This window comes from Canis aureus, chromosome 3, assembly GCF_053574225.1.
Source record: "Canis aureus isolate CA01 chromosome 3, VMU_Caureus_v.1.0, whole genome shotgun sequence".
Classification (NCBI taxonomy): Eukaryota; Metazoa; Chordata; class Mammalia; order Carnivora; family Canidae; genus Canis; species Canis aureus.
The window spans coordinates 70,091,380-70,110,574 of record NC_135613.1 but is presented as its reverse complement, the minus strand read 5'-3'; the positions used below and the strand labels follow the sequence as shown (position 1 = coordinate 70,110,574).

At 51.8% G+C, this 19,195-nt stretch overlaps 1 protein-coding gene across 4 annotated transcripts in view; it reads right to left on the bottom strand.

Annotated features, from left to right (window-relative positions):
* The window catches only part of ZBTB16 (zinc finger and BTB domain containing 16), a 188,339-nt gene that overhangs the window by 6,165 nt on the left and 162,979 nt on the right, over positions 1-19,195 (bottom strand). For all 4 annotated transcript variants that reach the window (XM_077893575.1, XM_077893574.1, XM_077893573.1 and 1 more), the window contains 2 exons: positions 6,472-6,642; positions 1,461-1,628 (listed from right to left, as the gene is read on the bottom strand). In XM_077893575.1, the coding sequence (XP_077749701.1) occupies positions 1,461-1,628; positions 6,472-6,642 (339 nt within the window). The remainder of the gene's footprint in view (positions 1-1,460; positions 1,629-6,471; positions 6,643-19,195) is intronic.

Sequence of the window (19,195 nt, the reverse complement as noted above, 5' to 3'; positions counted from 1 at the left end):
GGATGCCTATTCCCCTAAGGTTCCCAGAGCCACCCCTGGACCCTGAGCCTTCCCAGGGGGGCCAGGATGGGGAAGGGACACATAGCCTGGGAATGCCTGGCCACACCCTAGCTGCTACCCACCCTACCTCCTGCCAGTTAGAGTCCCCTGGAGCTGAGCAGAGGGTGTGAGGGAACCTTGTTTCGATACAGTAATTAACTGGCCAGCCATCTCGCTATCGATACTCCTCTGTGCAGAGGCCCCAGCAAATAATGAAGTAATGAACAGCCAAAGTGATCTAACTATCGACCCGCTATTTACAATAGTCACCACCGATGCATTTAATGATCCGCTCACCAGGTCACATCCCCAGCAGGGGGCTAAGGAAGCCCTGGGGCTCTGGGAAATGCTCGGAGTGACTCTGGCTGTCAGCAACAAGCACCTGAGGCTCTCCTCTGGCCCAGGCCGGGGGCAAGAAAGCAGAGCTCCATAACGCAGCATCCTCTCCCTCTCCTTACTGCTTCCCTGTTCTCCCCGCGGCTTGTGGACGCATCCTCGCCCCTCGGCCAGCAGGACCTGTCTGAGGTCACCTCTCCCCCCATCCTCTGTCCCCAGGTCAGGACAGCTGTTTCACATGATCAGAGGAGGCTTCCTACTTTGCTAGATTCCACTACCTTCCACTACCTCCCACTACCTCTTATCCTCATAGGAAGTCCTTCTGAATATCCACCTCCCCCCCCACCCCAAAGCCGCAACCAGCAGGGTGCTGCTGGTAAATGTTTAACAACTAGCTCTCCAAAAAGGCTCAATTTTGTAGCATTTGCCTGTGTCTGAGGTGATGTGGCTGTACTTGGGAGTCAGGGAGAGACGTGCAGGTGGACTTCCATGAGCTGGTGCAGGGCCAGCTCCAGCATCCGCCACCCCCCAGTTTGGCAATTCTGGCCACCACGGCCACTTCCCCTTGCTCTGTCCTCAGACCCCACACCCCCATCCTATTTCTTTTACATAAAAAAGAATGTGAAGGCCCTCTGAAATGGTAAACATCATACAGGTAGAGGGGTCTGTGAATATATCTGTCTGCGATCTGACTCCCAGCATCCCAGCCCTCATCCTAACCTAACTCAGTGCTCCCCTAGCCCCCAGGAACAAGAAGCCCTGCCCAGCGTTTGCTTTTAGTCTTCAGGCCAACCTGACCCCAATTCAGGGCTCACAGATCGAAGTCATCTATGCACTATTGGTACGGCTGCCTGGAAGGTGGGTCTGGGCTCCTGGAAAGTGTGCTGTGATCCACTAGCAACGTGTGCCTCGGCCTTGCAGGGGGCAGTGGCGCCTGAGCCGTGCTAACCTTTCCCAGAACACGCTCCACTCTCCGTCTCAGCCTGGGACCATGCCCACCCAGGCTGCTCTGGAGAACCACCTGCCCCTGCCACTTATACCCAGGTCCCCGCGCAAGCTGGGGTGCCCTCACCAGTCCTCCGTACCTGTGTGCACCCTATAGTGTGTCTCCAGCTGGTGCTTGAGGCTGAACTTCTTGCCACAACCATTGCACTCGTAGGGTTTCTCGCCCGTGTGTATGCGTTTATGACTCTTGAGTGTGCTCTCATCCCGGAAGCAGCTGCCACAGAACTCACACTCATACGGGTGGTCGCCTGTGGGGACAAAAGGCTGGATCAGAGCCTCGTCTCCCCTACCCCCATCCCCTCTTCAAGAGGCGGCAGGGCACATTTAATGCACCGAGAAGATGAGACTGCCTATCTTCACCACCATTCTTCAAAAACATATAAGGACCCGTGGCCTCCTCTGGGCCCCAGTGTGAACCAGGGAGCTTGTATGCACACACATGTCCATACTTTACAGGGGCCTAGAGTTCATCTGTGGGTCAAGGGCCAATCCCAGGAAGAGAAAGCCCATTTGTTTCAGGGATGAACAGCTGACCCCAGAAAGCAGACCCCCACAAGGGGAGGGCAGACCCGTGGGCTTTGACACCTTGCCCCCCAACTTCTCCTGCCACCCTCTTCCTTTCCCATAGGTAGCCTAACTGCCTCTCCTGCCCTCAAAAAAAAAACCCTCCAATTTGGGGAACTAGAACACACTGTCCCCCAAATGCCTTGTGCTACCTCCTCGCTCCACAGTTACAACAACTATCCCCTCTGCTTGATTTCCTCTTTCCTTGCTTCAATGAACTCCTACTCATCCTTCAAGACCCAGTTCACACATCACCGTGGTTTGGAAGTTTCCCTTCAACCTCTCCCACCCAGGTAAACTGAGTCGCTTTCTTCTATCCTAAGAGAGAAGAAATACCTAGCATTGCGTTATTTTAGCAGCAGGATCATTTTTATGGGAATTTTTAATTGGAATGGTCTAACCTGCTGAAGGCTCACCACCATGCTGGGAGCCTTACACACATCTTATCATGTAATCGCTGCAACCACCTGACAAGAAACACACAATTCTCACCATATAGACGAGAAGAATGAGATGCTTAGCTGATCTCTAAGGTCAAATAGCTCATAAGCTGCTGAGTCAGGATACAGATCTGGTTTTGGAGTCTGAACGCTTGATAACTTATCAGATGGCTAAGTTGCACACAGCCCTGTCTCTCCTGCCACGCACACTGTACCCTGAGGATAGAAGCACCTTGAGGGTCAGAAGGGAGACTTGTCGATCCTTGTTGCCTGGGTACGTAGCACACGGACGACCCAGGGCAGATGCTCAGGCCTGGAAGCGGTGCCGTCGGCCTCCCTTCTGTGTGTGGCACCCATTAGCCCCCTGGAGGGTGAGAGGGTGGGGTGCTGGGATCCACCATCTTTTGCTTTGTACCCAAAGTGGAGGCTTTGGGGGCTGAAAGGTGAGGCCTTCGGCGACTTATTTATTACAGGAGTGAAGGCACAGACAATAAAGATAGATGGATCACCCCAGACTTTGTTCATGAATATTTAAATATCGCTGATTCGTCTTGTCACTGTAATTACAATTTCTCTGGGCTGCATCTCCAACAACCACAGTTTATGGTAAAGAATGGCCCACTGTATTTCACTTGTCCCTCTGCAGATGTGCGGGGCTGCCAACCGTGTAATGTCCTCTGCATTTCATACATTTTCTTCGGCTGCTGAAGGCTTAAGTCATCCACAATGACCTACGTTTTTTCATTATCCCCATGTCAAACTGCACTCGTGCCTGGGCATAAATTGTCCTTCTCGTTATAGACTCGCGTGCCTATGCCTTCACTTCCTCTTTAAAATGATATTTTACTCTCTTGTCTCTCTCCTCCTCAGGCCGCTAACCAAACCTCCCCCCTCTCAAACGCAGGCCCCCATCCCCACATAAATTCTCATCTCTCCTGATGGTGCTGAAGGGTTTTTAAGGCTCTGTGGGGAGTGGATGCTGGGGTCTGCTCACTGCGGGCTCGCTCTCTCTGCAAGAAGCTCTGAAGACACAGAGTGGTGGTTGGGAGCACTCCCAGGCGGAGTCAGACAGGAGAAGCTGAAAGAGCAGAACCACATCTCCACATGGGTTCTCGCCAAGCTACGGGGTACAGCCCTGGCTGGCTCAGAGGCATGGGCAGGTCTGGAGACAGACCAAATCCTGGGCTTCCCGGCACCTGCCAGGGCCATACAGACCACCTGGTCCCCAGCCTCCAGCCCCACCAAACCCAGGAGGAGTAGAGGTCTATGCAGACCCTGGTCCTCACTAGCTGTGTGTCTGTCTGAGTAAGGGCCAGTCTGCGCAGGCCTGTACCGCGTGCTACTCTCTCTGTGCAGACGTCTGCACACAGCTTCCCCGCCACCCCCGCCCCCCCGCGCCTCGTTGACATCCGACTCCCCCTCCTTGCCGAATTGGCAACGATAACGACTTTAATCAAGGATTCAGTATCCTCATTAAGATATAAATAAATAAATAAAGCAAGGGCCACGTGAGACTTCCAACGAGAGCCGGTAATTAAAACGTACATCGGCAGCCACCCGACTGGGGGGGGGGGGGGGGGGGAGGCGGGCCGGGGAGGGAGGGAGCCGCCGTCTGTGCCTTCCCCTCCAGAGGGGGGCCCTAAGAGTTTTAAAAACAAAGGGTTAAAGCAGAGAGGTTTGTTTGATCAGATTTTTATGAATTTAATTATGAAGTGGATCACATGTTAAATGAGTTTAAATAGGAAATCTCCAGAGTCAGCCCAGGGAAAGGAGTGAAAAGAACTTTGAAGGGAAAAAAAAAAAAGATGCGCACACACAAGCACACGCACACACATGAACACACACGCGTGCACACACTTTGAAGCATGGTGAGCACCTAGCCTAAAATCCTCACCCCGAGAGTTAATGGTGTCAGTGTTGCCATAATGTACACAAAACTGGCTGCAGAACTCAAAATCCAATTTGTGGTATGTTGATTAACTCTGTAGCCTCTTTAATGAGCTTGACATTAAGTGCAGGACAAACGAGACTAATTAGAGCCCCTCTGGCCTGCCCAGTGCATCTGTGACCCCAGCGGCCTGTCCTCACCTGGGGGTTTCCCTGGCACTGGCCAGGCCCCTCCCCAGCGGCCCCTCCCCTTAGCACAGCTGAGAGTTTATTATATGATGAGCTGTGTGAGTCAGGGATCCATCAATGCCAAGAGCACGGCTGGACTAACCTACCAAACACAGCTGCCGATGCTAAACACCCGGCCCCGGCAGCAAGTGGGCCAAGAGCAATGGAATATTAATGAGGCATTGTGTAGGGGGTGTGCTTGGCCTGTACAGGGCTTATGTGCACTGGGCCTCACTGGTGTGAAAATCGATGCATGTTTGTGTGTGTGCATGTGCGCACACGCATAGGCAGCACACATGTCCATGTTTCCTAGATTAAACAGGTACTTCTCTCAAACTATGTCTGGGAAGAGCCCCTCCCCACAGATCTGCACCATGACGACACAGGAGCAGGTGATATTTTGATGCCTGCACTCCTAGAAGGTAGCGTGGGCAGAGCAGGGCATATCCCGGGTGGACGTAGCAGATGGGATGACTCAAGTCCTATGAACCCAACTGATTTGACCTAGCAGCATGCTCAAAAGTGGCTGAAAGGTGATTGGCTGTTTTGTTAAGGCTGAACTTGGGGACCCGGTGGGGGGAAGTGTGGACAGGATAGTGTGTGTTATCTGCAAGGGATCCATAGACAAAGTCCTCCTTAACACCCCTTTCTCCTTAGCCTTTCTTGTCGGGCCCTCCCCTCTGCGACCTCACCTCCTCCTGTGCCAGCAAACCCAAATGGTTCCAAGCCAATCAGGTGATGCTTAAGGCAATATGCTCCCCCCAGGTGAATGGCATCAAAAAGTGAGAGTCCAGGCAAGCTCTTTGATGAGGACACATGCTGCTGGCAGGACAGGCCTGCTCAGTCCATGGTGAGCAAAGCCCCTCCCTCAAGTCGGCAGAGCCTGCCACCCGAGAAAGGCCTGGCCTACATCCTTAATCCCAGAGCTGCGACAAGACCCAGGAATGAGGAGGGAGAGGGTCCTACCATTCCTGTCTTGAGGCACTCAGCTTTTTATACCGTCTCCAAGAGACATGAGCATACACTCTGTCATATACTCCGATATGGAGTCTGCCTGTCTGTCTCCCTGTCCCTCCCACTCCCTTTCCCAGCCTCCATGGTCACTCCAAACCCGGGATCGAGCACACAGGAGTGGAGACACATGCAGACTCTGAAAGGGATGCTCTTTTATCCACTGAAGACTCAATTTTGTCATAGAGAAAGGAATGACTTTAAGTCACCCATTACCTTGGCTAGGGGACTAGAGGCTGCTATGAGAAAGCAATCTGCCTCTTGGCCCTCATGGGCAATGTAGAGGGTTGTGGCAAGGACTAACCAGCACCTGGGCACATGGCCCAGGCCCCTCAACTCACAACTACTTTCCCTCCCCCATCATTTCATTGTTTATAAGCCCTCACTGTCTCCCCTAAAGGTTAATGGCCAAGTATAGAAAATATGCTTGTTATTTTGTGGGTTTTTTTTTCTTCTGTTATTTTGGAGCAAGCAGGACCATTTCTGTAACATTCCCTTAAGAGCCCAAAGCTGATTCAGGAGCATGTGGCCATGGGGTGGAGGCCAGGGAGAGTGGTGAGGGCTGTGGTAGAGACCAAGCAGGCAGGCTTTCCTCAAAATGCATTGTGGGTCCACCTGCAGCAGAATCTTTGGGGAATATTTATTCATCATATTGAGTCTTGGATCCTACTCCATATCCACAAAGTCAAAGATTCTGAGGGTGGGTGGCACCCAAGAGCCTGCATTTCTAAGGAGTACCATTTCAGCTGAGCACAGAGATTGAGACCCTCAGGTCCCCGATGTGGGACAGGGACAAGAATTAACATTTACCTGTGCTACGGAACCCCCATAGCATGCCCACCTTGAGCAAAGAAGGGCTGAGGGCTAACTCAGCCTGACCCCTCCACTGGATGTCCTAGGAGGTCCATCCAGACGTGGATTTCCAGAGACTCTGATCCAGCCACCACCCGGATGGGCCTACCTGTGTGTGAGCGCAGGTGGCGTTTGAGGGCGGTGTGGCTGGGGAAAGTCCGGTTGCACTCGCTGCAGATGTAGCTGCGCACGCCCGCGTGGACCTCCATGTGCTGCTGGAGCGCGCTCTGCGCCTGGAAACGCTTCCCACACAGCAGACAGAAGACGGCCATGTCCGTGCCTGCAGGAGACAGGGGCAGGAGAGCCTCAGGAGGGTGGAGCACAAGGCTCTGCTCTACTCATACAGGCTAGAGCAGGAGCCAGTGTTGGGGCTGCTGCCTCTACTCCCCCCGAGCTCAGGGGCGAACCCAGAGGCAGACCAGACCAGGCAGCATTGATGGAGCACCTAGCGTGTGGCTCCGATGGTGGACAAAATCAACTTACCTCTCACCCTCGTGGGACCTAAAGTCTACTGGGAGAAAGAGAGACAATCAAATATGTCACAACAACAAACAATGAGTCAGCCGTCGTGCGGGGTGCTGTGTCAAAGGCAGGGTTCTGAGATGGCGTGTATCAGAGGGGCTTTTCGGAATCTGGGGCAGGAGGTGGAGGTCGGGTGGCCTCTGTGGGGGATCCCAATATTGAAGACAGCATGTTTGAGCCAATGCTCAAATGGAACTACTCTCAAGTCCCATCTCCAGAAGTCAAGCTCTACCACCTTGCCTTTCAGATAAGCCAAATGCACAGACTGAGCAACTTGTCCAAAGTGCCACTGAGTTCAGAAGCTGCAAAGCTACAGTGCAAACCCAGGCTGCCTGGGTCTGAATCCTCCCCAGAGGCTCCCTACAGATCCTGTTCTTTTAACCAGCTTTCCCTTCAACTGAAGCACACATCCTAAGAGTCTCTTCATTCAACACAGGTTATTCTAGTGCCTTCTATAAGGAGGACCCCCTCTTGGGCACAGGGGATCTAACTATGGAAAACTATACAAAGTCTCTGCTGTCATCATAGATGTCAACCAGCACATGGGGCCAGTGGGGGAGAGTGTCCATGACCACCCTGGCCAGGAAAAAAAACGCGGTTATCAGGGCACCAGACAGAACAGCACAGCTAGGGAGACGGTGCGGGGAAGGCCAAAGATAGAGGCAGGCCCAGGTCATATGCGGGTCTTGAAAACCACGTGAAGGCATTTAGGCTGCATCCCAAGACCAATGGGCAACTGTCTAAGGATTTCAAGCTCATGGGTGGCATGAGGTTCTCATTTCATGCTGTCTGGCCATTCTCTGCAGGGATGAGAAGCACAGGTAGGTACCGCGTGGTGCCCTACAAACACAAGCTGCTTTCTTTGTTATCGACCCCCTTTCTGATCCTGCTCCAGAGCCATTGCCGCTCTGGGTACAACAGCACGTGAGGAAGCATCTAGACCCATCATCTAAATCCAACTGGTGGCTCGTTGCCCACCATTTTGGATCCTGTTTCCCTACGCATGTCAGCTGCCCCGGGAGCACAGCTGCTCCCCTCCCGCTGGCATCTGGGCAGCATCTCGGTGCTCAGCCCTGCACCACCTTGTCCTGTGTAAAGGACACAAGTGGGGAAGGGCAGACAGGCCCAGCGTCCGTCAACACAGCCCAGAGGGGAAGAAGGGCAGAGCTCTGGCTGCTTGGCATGGAATCATGGTGCCCGGGGAGGAAGCAGGGTGGAGACGAGGAATCCATGAAGACCCTGCTGCCTCTCTGGTCCATCCATGGAGACGGCAGAGGGGTGGCCTGTTCTCGCCGACTCAGTCCTGTTCATGGCTGGGTTGAGGATGAACCAGCGGGAAGGCCAGACCCTTTGGTCCCCCCATTCCTCCAGCCCTCAGGGCCACCCATGCAGGCTACTCAGAAGGCCAGGCAGCCGCTGCCTGCAGCCAGGTCCAGGGAAGGCTGGACACAAAGCAAGAGCACGGTTTTGCTCCTGCCTCGCCAAGCAGAGGGAAAGGAACTAATACAGATGATGTGCAGGTGCTTTATCCACGTCCACGAATACCTGCATCCAACCCCACAAGCCAGGCATTCTCATCCCCCTTTTTACAAATGGGAGAACAGAGTGACTGGACAACTTGCCTAATGCCACATGGTCAGAAGAGGCAGAGCTGGGATTTGGAAATGCCTCATCTGATTTCAAGAGCCACAAAGCTGGGCGCATGTCTGTTTCCAGGTGTGCCACCTGTCCGTCTGGGCTTCTCCCAGAAGGGGCACTGTAATGACAGCCCGCTGCTGCAACCCCAGTGTACCCAGGGCCCGCTCCAGGAACAATTAGAAAACCTGGGCCATGGCACGTCTGGGTGGCTGAGGGGTTGAGCATCTGCCTTTGGCTTAGGTTGTGATCCCGGGGTCCTGGGATCAAGTTCCACGTCGGGTTCCCCACAGGGAGCCTGCTTCTTCCTCTGCCTGTGTCTCTGCCTCTCTGTCTCTGTGTCTCTCATGAATAAATAAATAAAATCTTAAAAAAAAAAAAGGAAAAACCTGGGCCATTCAAGTGGACTGGCAGCAGGGGTCACAAGGTACAGCTCTCTGAAGCCTTCCCACCTCCCCCAGCCAGCAAGAACCCTGTGAGGTAATGGGATGCTTGGCTCCACTTGGCGGAGGGGAGTGGTCTGCCTGGTGGAACCAGCTCAATAGCTGACAGTGGGTGCCCAGTGACACCCCCAAGTGTGCAGCCCATCTGCAGCATGTTCTGTGACATGGCTGCCCCAGCTCTTTCATCCTGAGGACCCCAGCACCAGCCCCAATCAAGCCACATGTCAAAGAGCTGCCTTAAATTGGTATGCGGGAGCAGGCCTTGGGGCCAAGCTGTGCCCTTCGGCAGCCCAGACTCCTCCTTAGACACCCCGAGATCCCCAGGGTGCAAGGTACCTGGGTCAGAGGGAACGTGCCGTTCCCAGCAGGACATTCCAAGCCTACAAAGCCGGGCCCAGAGGAGCTCTGGGGGCTGGTCCCTTCCCTCCCCAGCAGGGCCTACTGAGAACCTCACACCACTCAGCCCCCAGGTCTTTCCAAGGCTCCTCAAAGGTGCCCAGCCAGGCCATCCATACTTCTCAGGATGGCTTGAACCCATTTCGTGTCCATCTAGCACACCCAACAAACATTTACCAAACATAGGCACTGCTAGGTAACAAAGGATATAGAGATCAACCAGAGAAACAGGGTCCCAGACAAGCTGGGGATGCAGACAGGGTGGCTCCATAAGAACTTCGGCTTTGAGAAATGAAGAATATGGAGAAGCCAAGGAGCAGAAGGAGGGGTACAGGAGCGACATGAAGGAAATGCTGAGAGCAAATTTTAGAGTGGGCAGGGACACAGGACAGCCCCAGATGATGGGGATACGCAGGGAAGGTCAGTGGGGGGCAGATCACCACGGCCGTATCACCCACCGAGTGGGACAGATTATACTTCATTCTACAGGCTACATGGTGCCTGGAATGGACAGGCATGGGGGGTGGTGCCAGCATGAACCAACCCGTATGCAAGGGCAATGCCCCTGGGGCAGCGTGAGGGCCAACTGCAGTGGCAAAGCTGGAAGCAGGGAGAGAGCTGATGGTTGCTGTGATGCCACCAGAGGAGGATGGGGACCAGACCAGGGGAGGGACTCTCAGGAGGAGGAATGGAGAAATGAAGTTTGGGGAAGATGGCATGACAGGACCTGGCACAGGGGCTCAAGTTGGGAAGCATGGTGTACCCAAAGTCCTGGACTGCCATCTCTGCACCCTGGTGTCTGGTTTCGAGTTATATAATCACCACTTTGGAAGGAAATGCTACAATGTCCGTGCAATGGTCCCTCTCCCCTTCCTGGGACGTCCCCCAAGGCTCAGGGGCTCTCCTTGACCACTGATATACTGGCCGAGGTGCAGAGATGAAGAGAAGAGGTCTCTGAGGCCCCACAGTCACTCTCCCCTTTCTTCTGTTTGGAGACCAACAGCTGAGAAGATGGAAAAATATTTAAAAAGAAAAAAGGAAAAGGTGGGGGCAGAAGTGGAGGAGACACAAGAGAAGCTACTGGTGCATGCAAGCTAAAAATCTAGAGACTAGATTTGAGTTATTAAATAATTTGCTGTAGTTTCTGCCTAGCTGATTGTTCGCATGTATGATGAGTCAGGGCAGATTCTATTACACTGGGAGATTAAGCAAATAAATGCTAGCTTTTGGAAACACATTAAAATGTGGGACTATGGAAATAAAATTATCTAGAAAATTGTATTAGCAATTCATTAGCTGCCATGAAATGTGCAGCCGGGCAAGAGGGCCGGGCAGTGTTAAAACACTCTGCTCCTTGCAATGCCCGAGCCGCAGGGATACCTGGTGCTCCTTCCTCTGCTATAAAGAAACCTCATGCCTGATATCACCAGGAAGACAGGAGGAGCCTCCACTGGTTGTAGAAAACCTTCAGAAATCATCTGATCAGCATGACACACAGGAGACAAGAGCAGCACAGGGGTCTTGGCTCTGCCACTTACTTGCCTTGTGATTCTGAGCAAGTCATCGAACTTCTCTGGGCCACAGTTTGCTCATCCTTTGCCACAGTGTCATTGCTGAGAGCATCAAATGAGCTACCCATGCACAAAAGCTTTATAACTATAAAGTGGTAGCAGAGCCATTGCCAGCCCAGACGACGCCTTTGTCTGAATTAGAAAATCATGCCTCTTCCTCTGGGCAGACGAAGATAGTCGCCTGGGTGCACAGCTCTGGCGAGCAAAGAGAGCTGGACTCCAGCCTCCATTCCCCCCTTAGCTGGGCATCCTCCTGCAAACGACCCGGATGGGCATCACGGCAGCCCTGCACAATGTACGAACTGAAGTTGTTTTATCGACTCTGGGCTGCTTCTTCCAGGAAGCTGACTCTAGAGAAGCATCTTTGATGAGTTACACCATTTAGGACTCCGTGCCAAGAACATCTTCTTCCTCTAAGCCATCACGACTACAGCACATAAAACCCTTTGATGCATTTATTTTTGACATTCAGCTCTGCCTACTAGATTGTAAGCCCTCCAAAGCAGGAACTATTCTCTTAATCTTCATATTGCCCAACACAGAGCACTGGGCTTGGCATATAGTAGGCACTCAGTAACTGCATGGTGCATACAAGAATAAGTAAGGAGCTGTGGGACAGTCACATAGAGCAGAGGAGGGGTCAGGGGTGGGGGCAGTCCCAGGACAGAGAGCTAGAAAAAGCTCAGACCAAATGAAGCCATTACTGAGTACTTCTAGCAAGACTCTCTTTGGAAATTAGTAACACCAGGTGACCCACAGGCATCTGATCATGTTGGGGCCTCTCGTGTCTGTCTGGTAGGTTAGACAGGACTCCCCAGTTCTCACCCAGTGTCTGAGCTCTTGTTGCTCAGAAGCAAAGATCGAGACCACAGATGGACCAATTTTACCACATCGTGCAGTGAAACACGCAGAAGACCTCAGTGCTGGCCCAGGGGCCCAGCCTGCTTGGCTTTGTGACCCTGGGCCAAGTAGCTGCTGCCCTGGGCTTCATTTCTCCCTCTAGAAAATGGCATTCGTAACTCACCTGCCCTTTCCACCATCACCTTCTCAGTACTGTATGTAAATGCTACAAATGTGTTGTTTTCAATCCATCTGGAAATCTTAGTGTAAAACCGGACACATAAATGAGCATTGGTCTTGGGGTGCCTGGGTGGCTCAATCTGTTGGGGGTCTGCCTTTGGCCCAGGTCGTGATCCTGGAGTCCTGGGATTCAGCTCCATGTCGGGCTCCCTGCTCAGCAGGAAGCCTGCTTCTCACTCCCCCTCTGCCTCTCCATTGTACTTGTGCCCTCTCTCTCTCAAATAAATAAACAAAATCTCTTTTTTTTTTTTAATTTTTATTTATTTATGATAGTCACAGAGAGAGAGAGAGAGGCGCAGAGACACAGGCAGAGGGAGAAGCAGGCTCCATGCACTGGGAGCCCGATGCGGGATTCGATCCCGGGTCTCCAGGATCGCACCCTGGGCCAAAGGCAGGCGCCAAACCGCTGCGCCACCCAGGGATCCCTAAACAAAATCTCTTTAAAAAAAAATAAGCCTCGGTCCAAGGAAATAATTTATCAGGTCAAAGAACAGCATCCTCTTCTGAACAATGAATGGGGCTCAGTCTCGAGCTGCACTCCAAGGGTGTCTGCCTCAAACAGCTTGTCACTGGAGGTAATACAAGAGGTTATGGAGAGAAATAACCTCTGGAATGAAAATCTCGGTTCTAGGCAACATGGGCAGGGCCCATGCAGATATCTGGGCTGCCACTAGCCTCACTAGTCTCTGAAGGTGGTGACCCACACCTCATCCACCCACCACCCCCAAGGGCAGTGAGGCCAGTTTTGGCTGTAGGGCATGTACGACTCACAGACTCTCAATTTAAAACAAGTTTAATTATAGCCAAAGAATAGGAGAAAGCCAAGGCCAAGGTAGAACAGGAGGCAGGTGGGGTGACATAGACCCAGGATATTTATTTCACCCAGGTGATGACCGGGACTGAAATTATGAGACACAAAACCCTCATGTTTACACCTGTGCCATTTCCATACCAATTAGCTCTTTAATAGAAAGGAAGGAACAGGATCAGAGGGGTACACAGCTGGAAAAGATGTTCAGGTGCTACACCTTCTTGGAACAAGGCTCTTATTATCTCCAGCATAAGCAGTTTCTTAATCAAAAGAGCAGAGGGATCTAAATATACTCTGGCTTTTTTTGGTAAGCTAGCTATGACTGGCGCATGTGCTGGACTGTGTGCATGCCTGCGTGTCTGTGTGCGTGCACATGGACCATGGATGGGCTTGTCAGGTCCAACCCCACCTAACCTCACCCCTCCAAGAAACAGCTGCTTTCCCTGCCACCCTCAGGGTTTTTTCTCTGCAGAGGAAGAAAATATCAACTTTAGGGGGTTGTGAAAACGCTGATTTAAGCCAGAACCATCTCCCACCCTCCACCTCCACCCCAACACCCAAATCTTTCAGACAGGTCTTTCTATTTCCTGTGCATGACGTTTCTGGCCGCAGGCAACCCTGGGAGCCACACACTAAAACCATCGCTGAGACTACTACCTTTTCTCCTTCCCTGTCTTTCTCTTTGCTCCCCTCCACTCCAGTCAACAGGTCACTGTTGGAGAATACGGAAGAACTGCATTATCCACTGAGCAAGAGAAAAAGACGGAGACAAACAGCCCAAGGCTGACTCACACCAGGCAGGAAGGCTCTGTCTGCATCTCAAGAGGATGTAGAAGGCTACAGGTGTGGAGGAGGCAGGGACAGGGAGCAGACGGAGAGGAAATGAATGCCCAGCCATGACAACAGCTCCCCTTATACCATCATTTAGGGCTTGGCTTCTTTTCAAGGGATCTACTGGAGAAAGGGCCAAGAGCTCCCTCGCTAGCGTGGGCACAAGTTGCACGATCATCTGGGTTGAGCTCCTAAATTCTCAGCCTTCTTCAGAAAGCGGCTGCATGCACAACAAGGGACCAGTTTGCCCAGCCCAAGAGACGGTCAGCCCACTGACCCCTGAGAAGGACCGCTTCTGAGAGTGGGAGACCAGCCTCGCTGTAGTCTTTGCTGCTGTCAGCCTCCCTCCCTCCCAGGACAGGTGGAGAAGACTGAGAAAACATCTCGGATGCCTGCCTTGAACCAGATTAGCCACAAGCCTGTGTGTGGGGACTTGGGGCTTGTCTCCCACACACAGAGTCGCCTACTGCATGGACACCTTTAAATCACCTGTTCAGTTGCATCTTCTCAAACCAAGCCTGGAGCCAAAAACCTTACCATCTAGTCTTCTTGTCAGTCCAGCCCCGTCAATTCCAGCCTCCTGATCCAAGCCCTCCTACCCCTGTTTCCTGACTTTTCTTGAATCTTGGAAGGCAATCTATATAACCTCCCATTTCCACAAGGGAAAGGGGGAATGTTATGCTTTCATATCATTAGTCCAGGGAGTAGAGAGTTCTCAATGAATAATCAAAAAAGGGAGGAGCTAAAGCAGCTGATTCAAATGTGTTTTAAAAGGAAGCCACGGATGGGTGAGTGATTCCATGTCTCCAGGCACACACCCCCATGCACGTGTGCGCGCACACGCCCTCCTCGTCTCTGGGGGAATGTGGCTGCATCCTCAGGCAGCAGCTAGCACTGCTGGCTTCCAGAAAACTGTGTATTTGTTTAGCAGTGAGCTGCAGACACAAGTGCATTTCATTACTCGGCACCTCCAGCTACAGTAAACAAATTTGTCAGCTCACTAGCTCAGTAAGGTGGACCCTGGACACAAGGGATTTATTGAGACCTGCACAATAAAAGTAACTTGAATGGATTTACTAATTTTGTCAATCACTCTAACAAATGAGCCAGAGAGGAGGAGAAACTGGGGGAGAAAGACAGGAAAGGGGGCAGGAGAGGAAGGAAAGGAAGTAAAAGGGAGGAGGAAAGTTGGGTTTGGTTTGTAAGAGGGAGTCAACAGGTTAAAATGGGACCAGATATGTGCTTTGCTGCCTGGTTACAGGTTACATGACCGCCTGCCTGTTGGATCTCCCTTCTGGTAGGCTATGCTTTCTGGGGGTGGGGTGGGGTAGAACGGGGTCCCTGGCAGAAAAGGCACCAAGGACAAAGTCAACTGCAAGAAGTCAAACTGCTGGAAACGTGGTCCTCCATTCCTCCCACCCCAGCATCGGATGCAAGGGAGAAGTAAGGAAGCCAAAGATTAAAAGCCACAGGAGGGGGAAGTAACAGCGCCCTTCACAGAAGACACCAGTTGCCTCTCCTGGTCCTTCCCACCTATGCCTGCAGCCAGTTCCCAGTCATGCTCCTGAACCCTTCCAGACATTTGAGTGAATCCAAACTTGTACTACATGAGCAAGAGGAGGAAGGGAAGGAGGTGGGGGGAGAGGGAAGGGAGGCGAGGGGCGGGGTGTGTGTGTGTGTGTGTGTGTGTGTGTGTGTGTGTGTAGGGGGTGGGCTTGGGGTGGGAAGTAAATCCAGAGAAGTATGCAGCCCTCTGGTCTGTAACTTTCAAAATGACAGCAGGACTGGGGCAAAGGTCACAGGGTCCTCGGCCTTAAGCACCTCCGCCAGCTGTGGCCGCGCAGCCCGGAGCCCGCAGGACGCCTGCCCGTATAAATCAGCGGTAAGCAGCACCCGCTGGGGGCGAGGACAATGGGCCCACACGGGGGCGGGAGGCAGGACAATGGGGCCTGGCCAGTGCGCAGGCCCGGAACAAATGTGCCCTGGCACCGCGGGGGCCCCCATTTGTGAAACTAATTGGCCCGCGATTGAAAAATTGGACCAACTTCAACAGCCCTGAGAGGAGTGGGGCGGCCTGCAGTCGCCCAGCCCCTGGGCCCAGGCCTGGGGATCAGAAGCTTCCCTCAGGTACTAACCATCGTGGTGGAGGAGCGGTGCCTTCGAGATGGGGACAGTCTGGGAGGAGATGGACTGGGGGGATGGGACAGGGGGACGAAGTGCTGCCTTAGGGACCCATGAGCAGCTTCTCCTCCCGCAAGATACAGAGAACTGCCTTCCTCAATTTCTCTACACTGTTTGTTCTATAGGAATAAAGCTCAAAGAAGAGAGACATGTGCTTGTCCACTCTCTGGGTTCCCAAAGGCAAAGGGCTCTCTACTTGGCACATTCGGGGGTAGGTGGGTAGCAAATCAGCACAGAGCTGCAGGGGGTTCCTCCCTTGTCCACCTGACACTCAGTCTCTGCAGGCTGCCCCACCTGGACCATCACTCAGTCTCTAACTCCTCTGATCCTGGAGGCGGCTGGGAAAAGAGCCCCTGAAGTATGTAGTGGGAAGTCAGGATGACGCGGGAAAGGACAGGCTAGGGTAATTACCCCACTGTTGTCCTCTTGCCCTTTTCTTTCCTATGACGTCTACAATGACTCCCAATTGAAGAGGAGCCGAAGAATGGAAAGCACTGCAGTCTTTAGCTGGAAGGCCTGTCCTCAAGCCCAGCTCAGTGACTAACTCCCTGTGCACTCTTGGGTAGGTTACTAGACCACTCTGGGTCTCAGTTTCCTCACGGGAAGAAAGAAGGTGGAAATAAATGATCCTTGAAAGCTTTCCCCCGTACTCTAACAGTCAATTATTCTAGGCCTATTGAAGACTAAAAGATCCTTTCTCCCACTGAGATGTAGTCCAGGCATTTCTCCTTCAAAGTCGGATCTGACAGCCTTCTTTTAGTTAAAGAGAATCTCAAGGCTTCACTGGAAACCACAGTCGTAGGTTCACAGAGGGATAGTCACGGTTAAGGCAAAGAAAAGACTTAACCTTAAAAGCGAGAATTTGCTCAGGGCCAATCCAGATCTATCACCCCCAGACCCTTCTCAAGTATCCCTGGGAGAGGGGAATTTTTAGGAAGAACAGGAAAGCAAGACTTGAGAGAACCTGGGAGGCCCCTTCTCTCAAGTGACCACTAGCTACCTGCTTAGTGTCTTCTAGAACTGGCCACACACTCAGAGGGGCAATTCTTGAGTCACTAGGTCTGAGGGTAGCTGTAAGCCTCTGTGCTGATGGGATAGGGACAGGGGAGCCGGGCTTGCTCTTCTATGCCCCCAGCACTGCCAGGACAGGAATGACAACCAAGTGACCCTCAGAGAGGGTAAGTCAGACAACCAGACCCTCTGATTTCCTTAGGGCCCTGTGCCTACACACAACAGGAACTGGAATTCTCAATGGTGAATCTAGAGTTTCGCAGGTGTACATGGTGGTTCCACCTGAAGATGAGGCCCAATGTCCTCATTTGCACAATAATAAGTTCCTACTAGGTCTCTTGCATCTCTTGTGTTCATCAGATGGACAAGACATTTTTGATAGTCAATCTCTCCAATTCTAGGCATGCCCCGAGTCATCAAGAGCCCTCCATGGATGAACCAGGGCCCAGAAGAGGGATCTCTGGGAACACAACAACTCAATGGGAGTCCTATACTTAACACATCCTATAAACCCCCGATATATTCCAGAGACAGCCTGGTGGAGATAGGAGGAGGTCCAAAGAGAAGAGCAGGGACAGACAAGGAGAGAGACAGAGGCCAGACAAAGAACCAGAGACACAGAATAGGCTAGGGAGGGGAACAGGGGTTGGGCGACCTGATATTCAAAATAAAGTGAAAATGCTGATTGTTTCAGGGCCATTTCGATATCTGACAAACATCAGGCATTGAAAAGAAAAAGCAACCCCATATAAATAAACAAAACCCAACCAAAAAAAAAAAAGAAAAGAGAGAGAGAGAAGGACGTATTCATTTTACTGACATTTTAATGGTTCCTCTCCTTTCCCCCCCAGAAGATGATTACAAATTAAGCAGCATTTAAACGCTTTTTACTGTCAACAATTAAAAGGAGGCTGGGAGCCTGAGAGTGTGGTGGCCATTCATTCCCACGGTAACCAGGCTATCACAGGCACCGCCGGCCCTTCCCATACTGTACCGCACACAATGGCCAAAAAGGGGGAAAGTGCGGACACCGTTAATTTTGCAGGACATTCAGAAGCAAATTAAAATATAAAAAGCTCCCACACAAAGGTAGATACCAAGAGTGAAGGCGGGGCAGGTCAAGCTCTGGGAGTTAAAGTCTCAGCAATGGCAGAGTTTGAGCACAGCCCGATTATACCTTATTCAGGGCTGCCCTGTGTTCGTTTTATGGAGACACAGAGTTCGTTTTATAAGAAGGATGAAGAGTGGAGGTGGTCTTCCTAGACAGAGAGGAATAAACAAGAGAATCCAGCAGCTCTAGGCCAGACCCCAGGCCCCAGTGAGAGAGGGAGAGGACACACCAGCTCTCTCAACCTAGCTTTAACCTTGGGCGCGGGTCCGCCGACCTCTAACCCTTCCATACCTGTGCCCTGGCTTTCTCTGCTACATCACAGGGAGGAACCAGGTAATCTTCATGTCATTCTGGTCAGAGGAAAGGATTTCATCCCAGCCAGAGTGCACCAAAGAACAAATTTAATTTTTCAGAAACAGATCCCCTTTTGTGGCCTACACTGTCGCCATCAATTCATGCCCACCCCTGCCCACCCAAGCCTGACATCACCCATACTGGCATCTTTCTGAAACACTAAACCCTTTTGGGGTTGGGTCCCCGGTAAATGTTAGTGCTAGAACTCTTGTTGGGTCTATTCGAAACAGATTCTAAGAATCCAAATCATCTCAGGTGACTTTGAGAATTAACTGGGTAAGGAAAACTCAGCCCCAGGCTAAAAGAGAGAAAAGAAAGCATTGAAAAAGAAACCAAGCTGGGTGGAGTAGCATGGGATGTAGCTACTGGATTCCTTCCCAGTTCTTCAGAGAGCAACATGGAAAGTAATAGAAGTGAGCTGGCTACTAAGGGAGGACGAGCTGGGTCCGTTTCTGTACCGTAAAGTTTAATATGCAGGAGGGGCAACAGAGAAATAAAAGAGACACGTCCCCTTTAAAAGGAAATATAATTTACAGTGTGCAGCCAGGCGGCCCATAGTTTCAATCTCGTTTACTATAGAGAAAACTCTGCTAGCTGTTCTCTATCCCACAAATCCGATTTAATCAGACAAGCCAGCCAGCGTGGCTTGGAGTAAAAACGGATAATTAGTAAACAGAGAGCTACTCCAGTGCTTCATTGGCATTCGAGTTGGGCTACTGTGTCGCATTTAAAATGCAGTCTGATGAAGTTTACAAAATCAAACCATTTGTTACTCCTATTGAAGAGGCTTCAGGCCACTTGCAATTAAATTGGAATTAGTGCTCAGAATGAGACACAGCAAATTCATACTAAAAAGGGATCTGACTTTGAGACATTTGACTTCACTT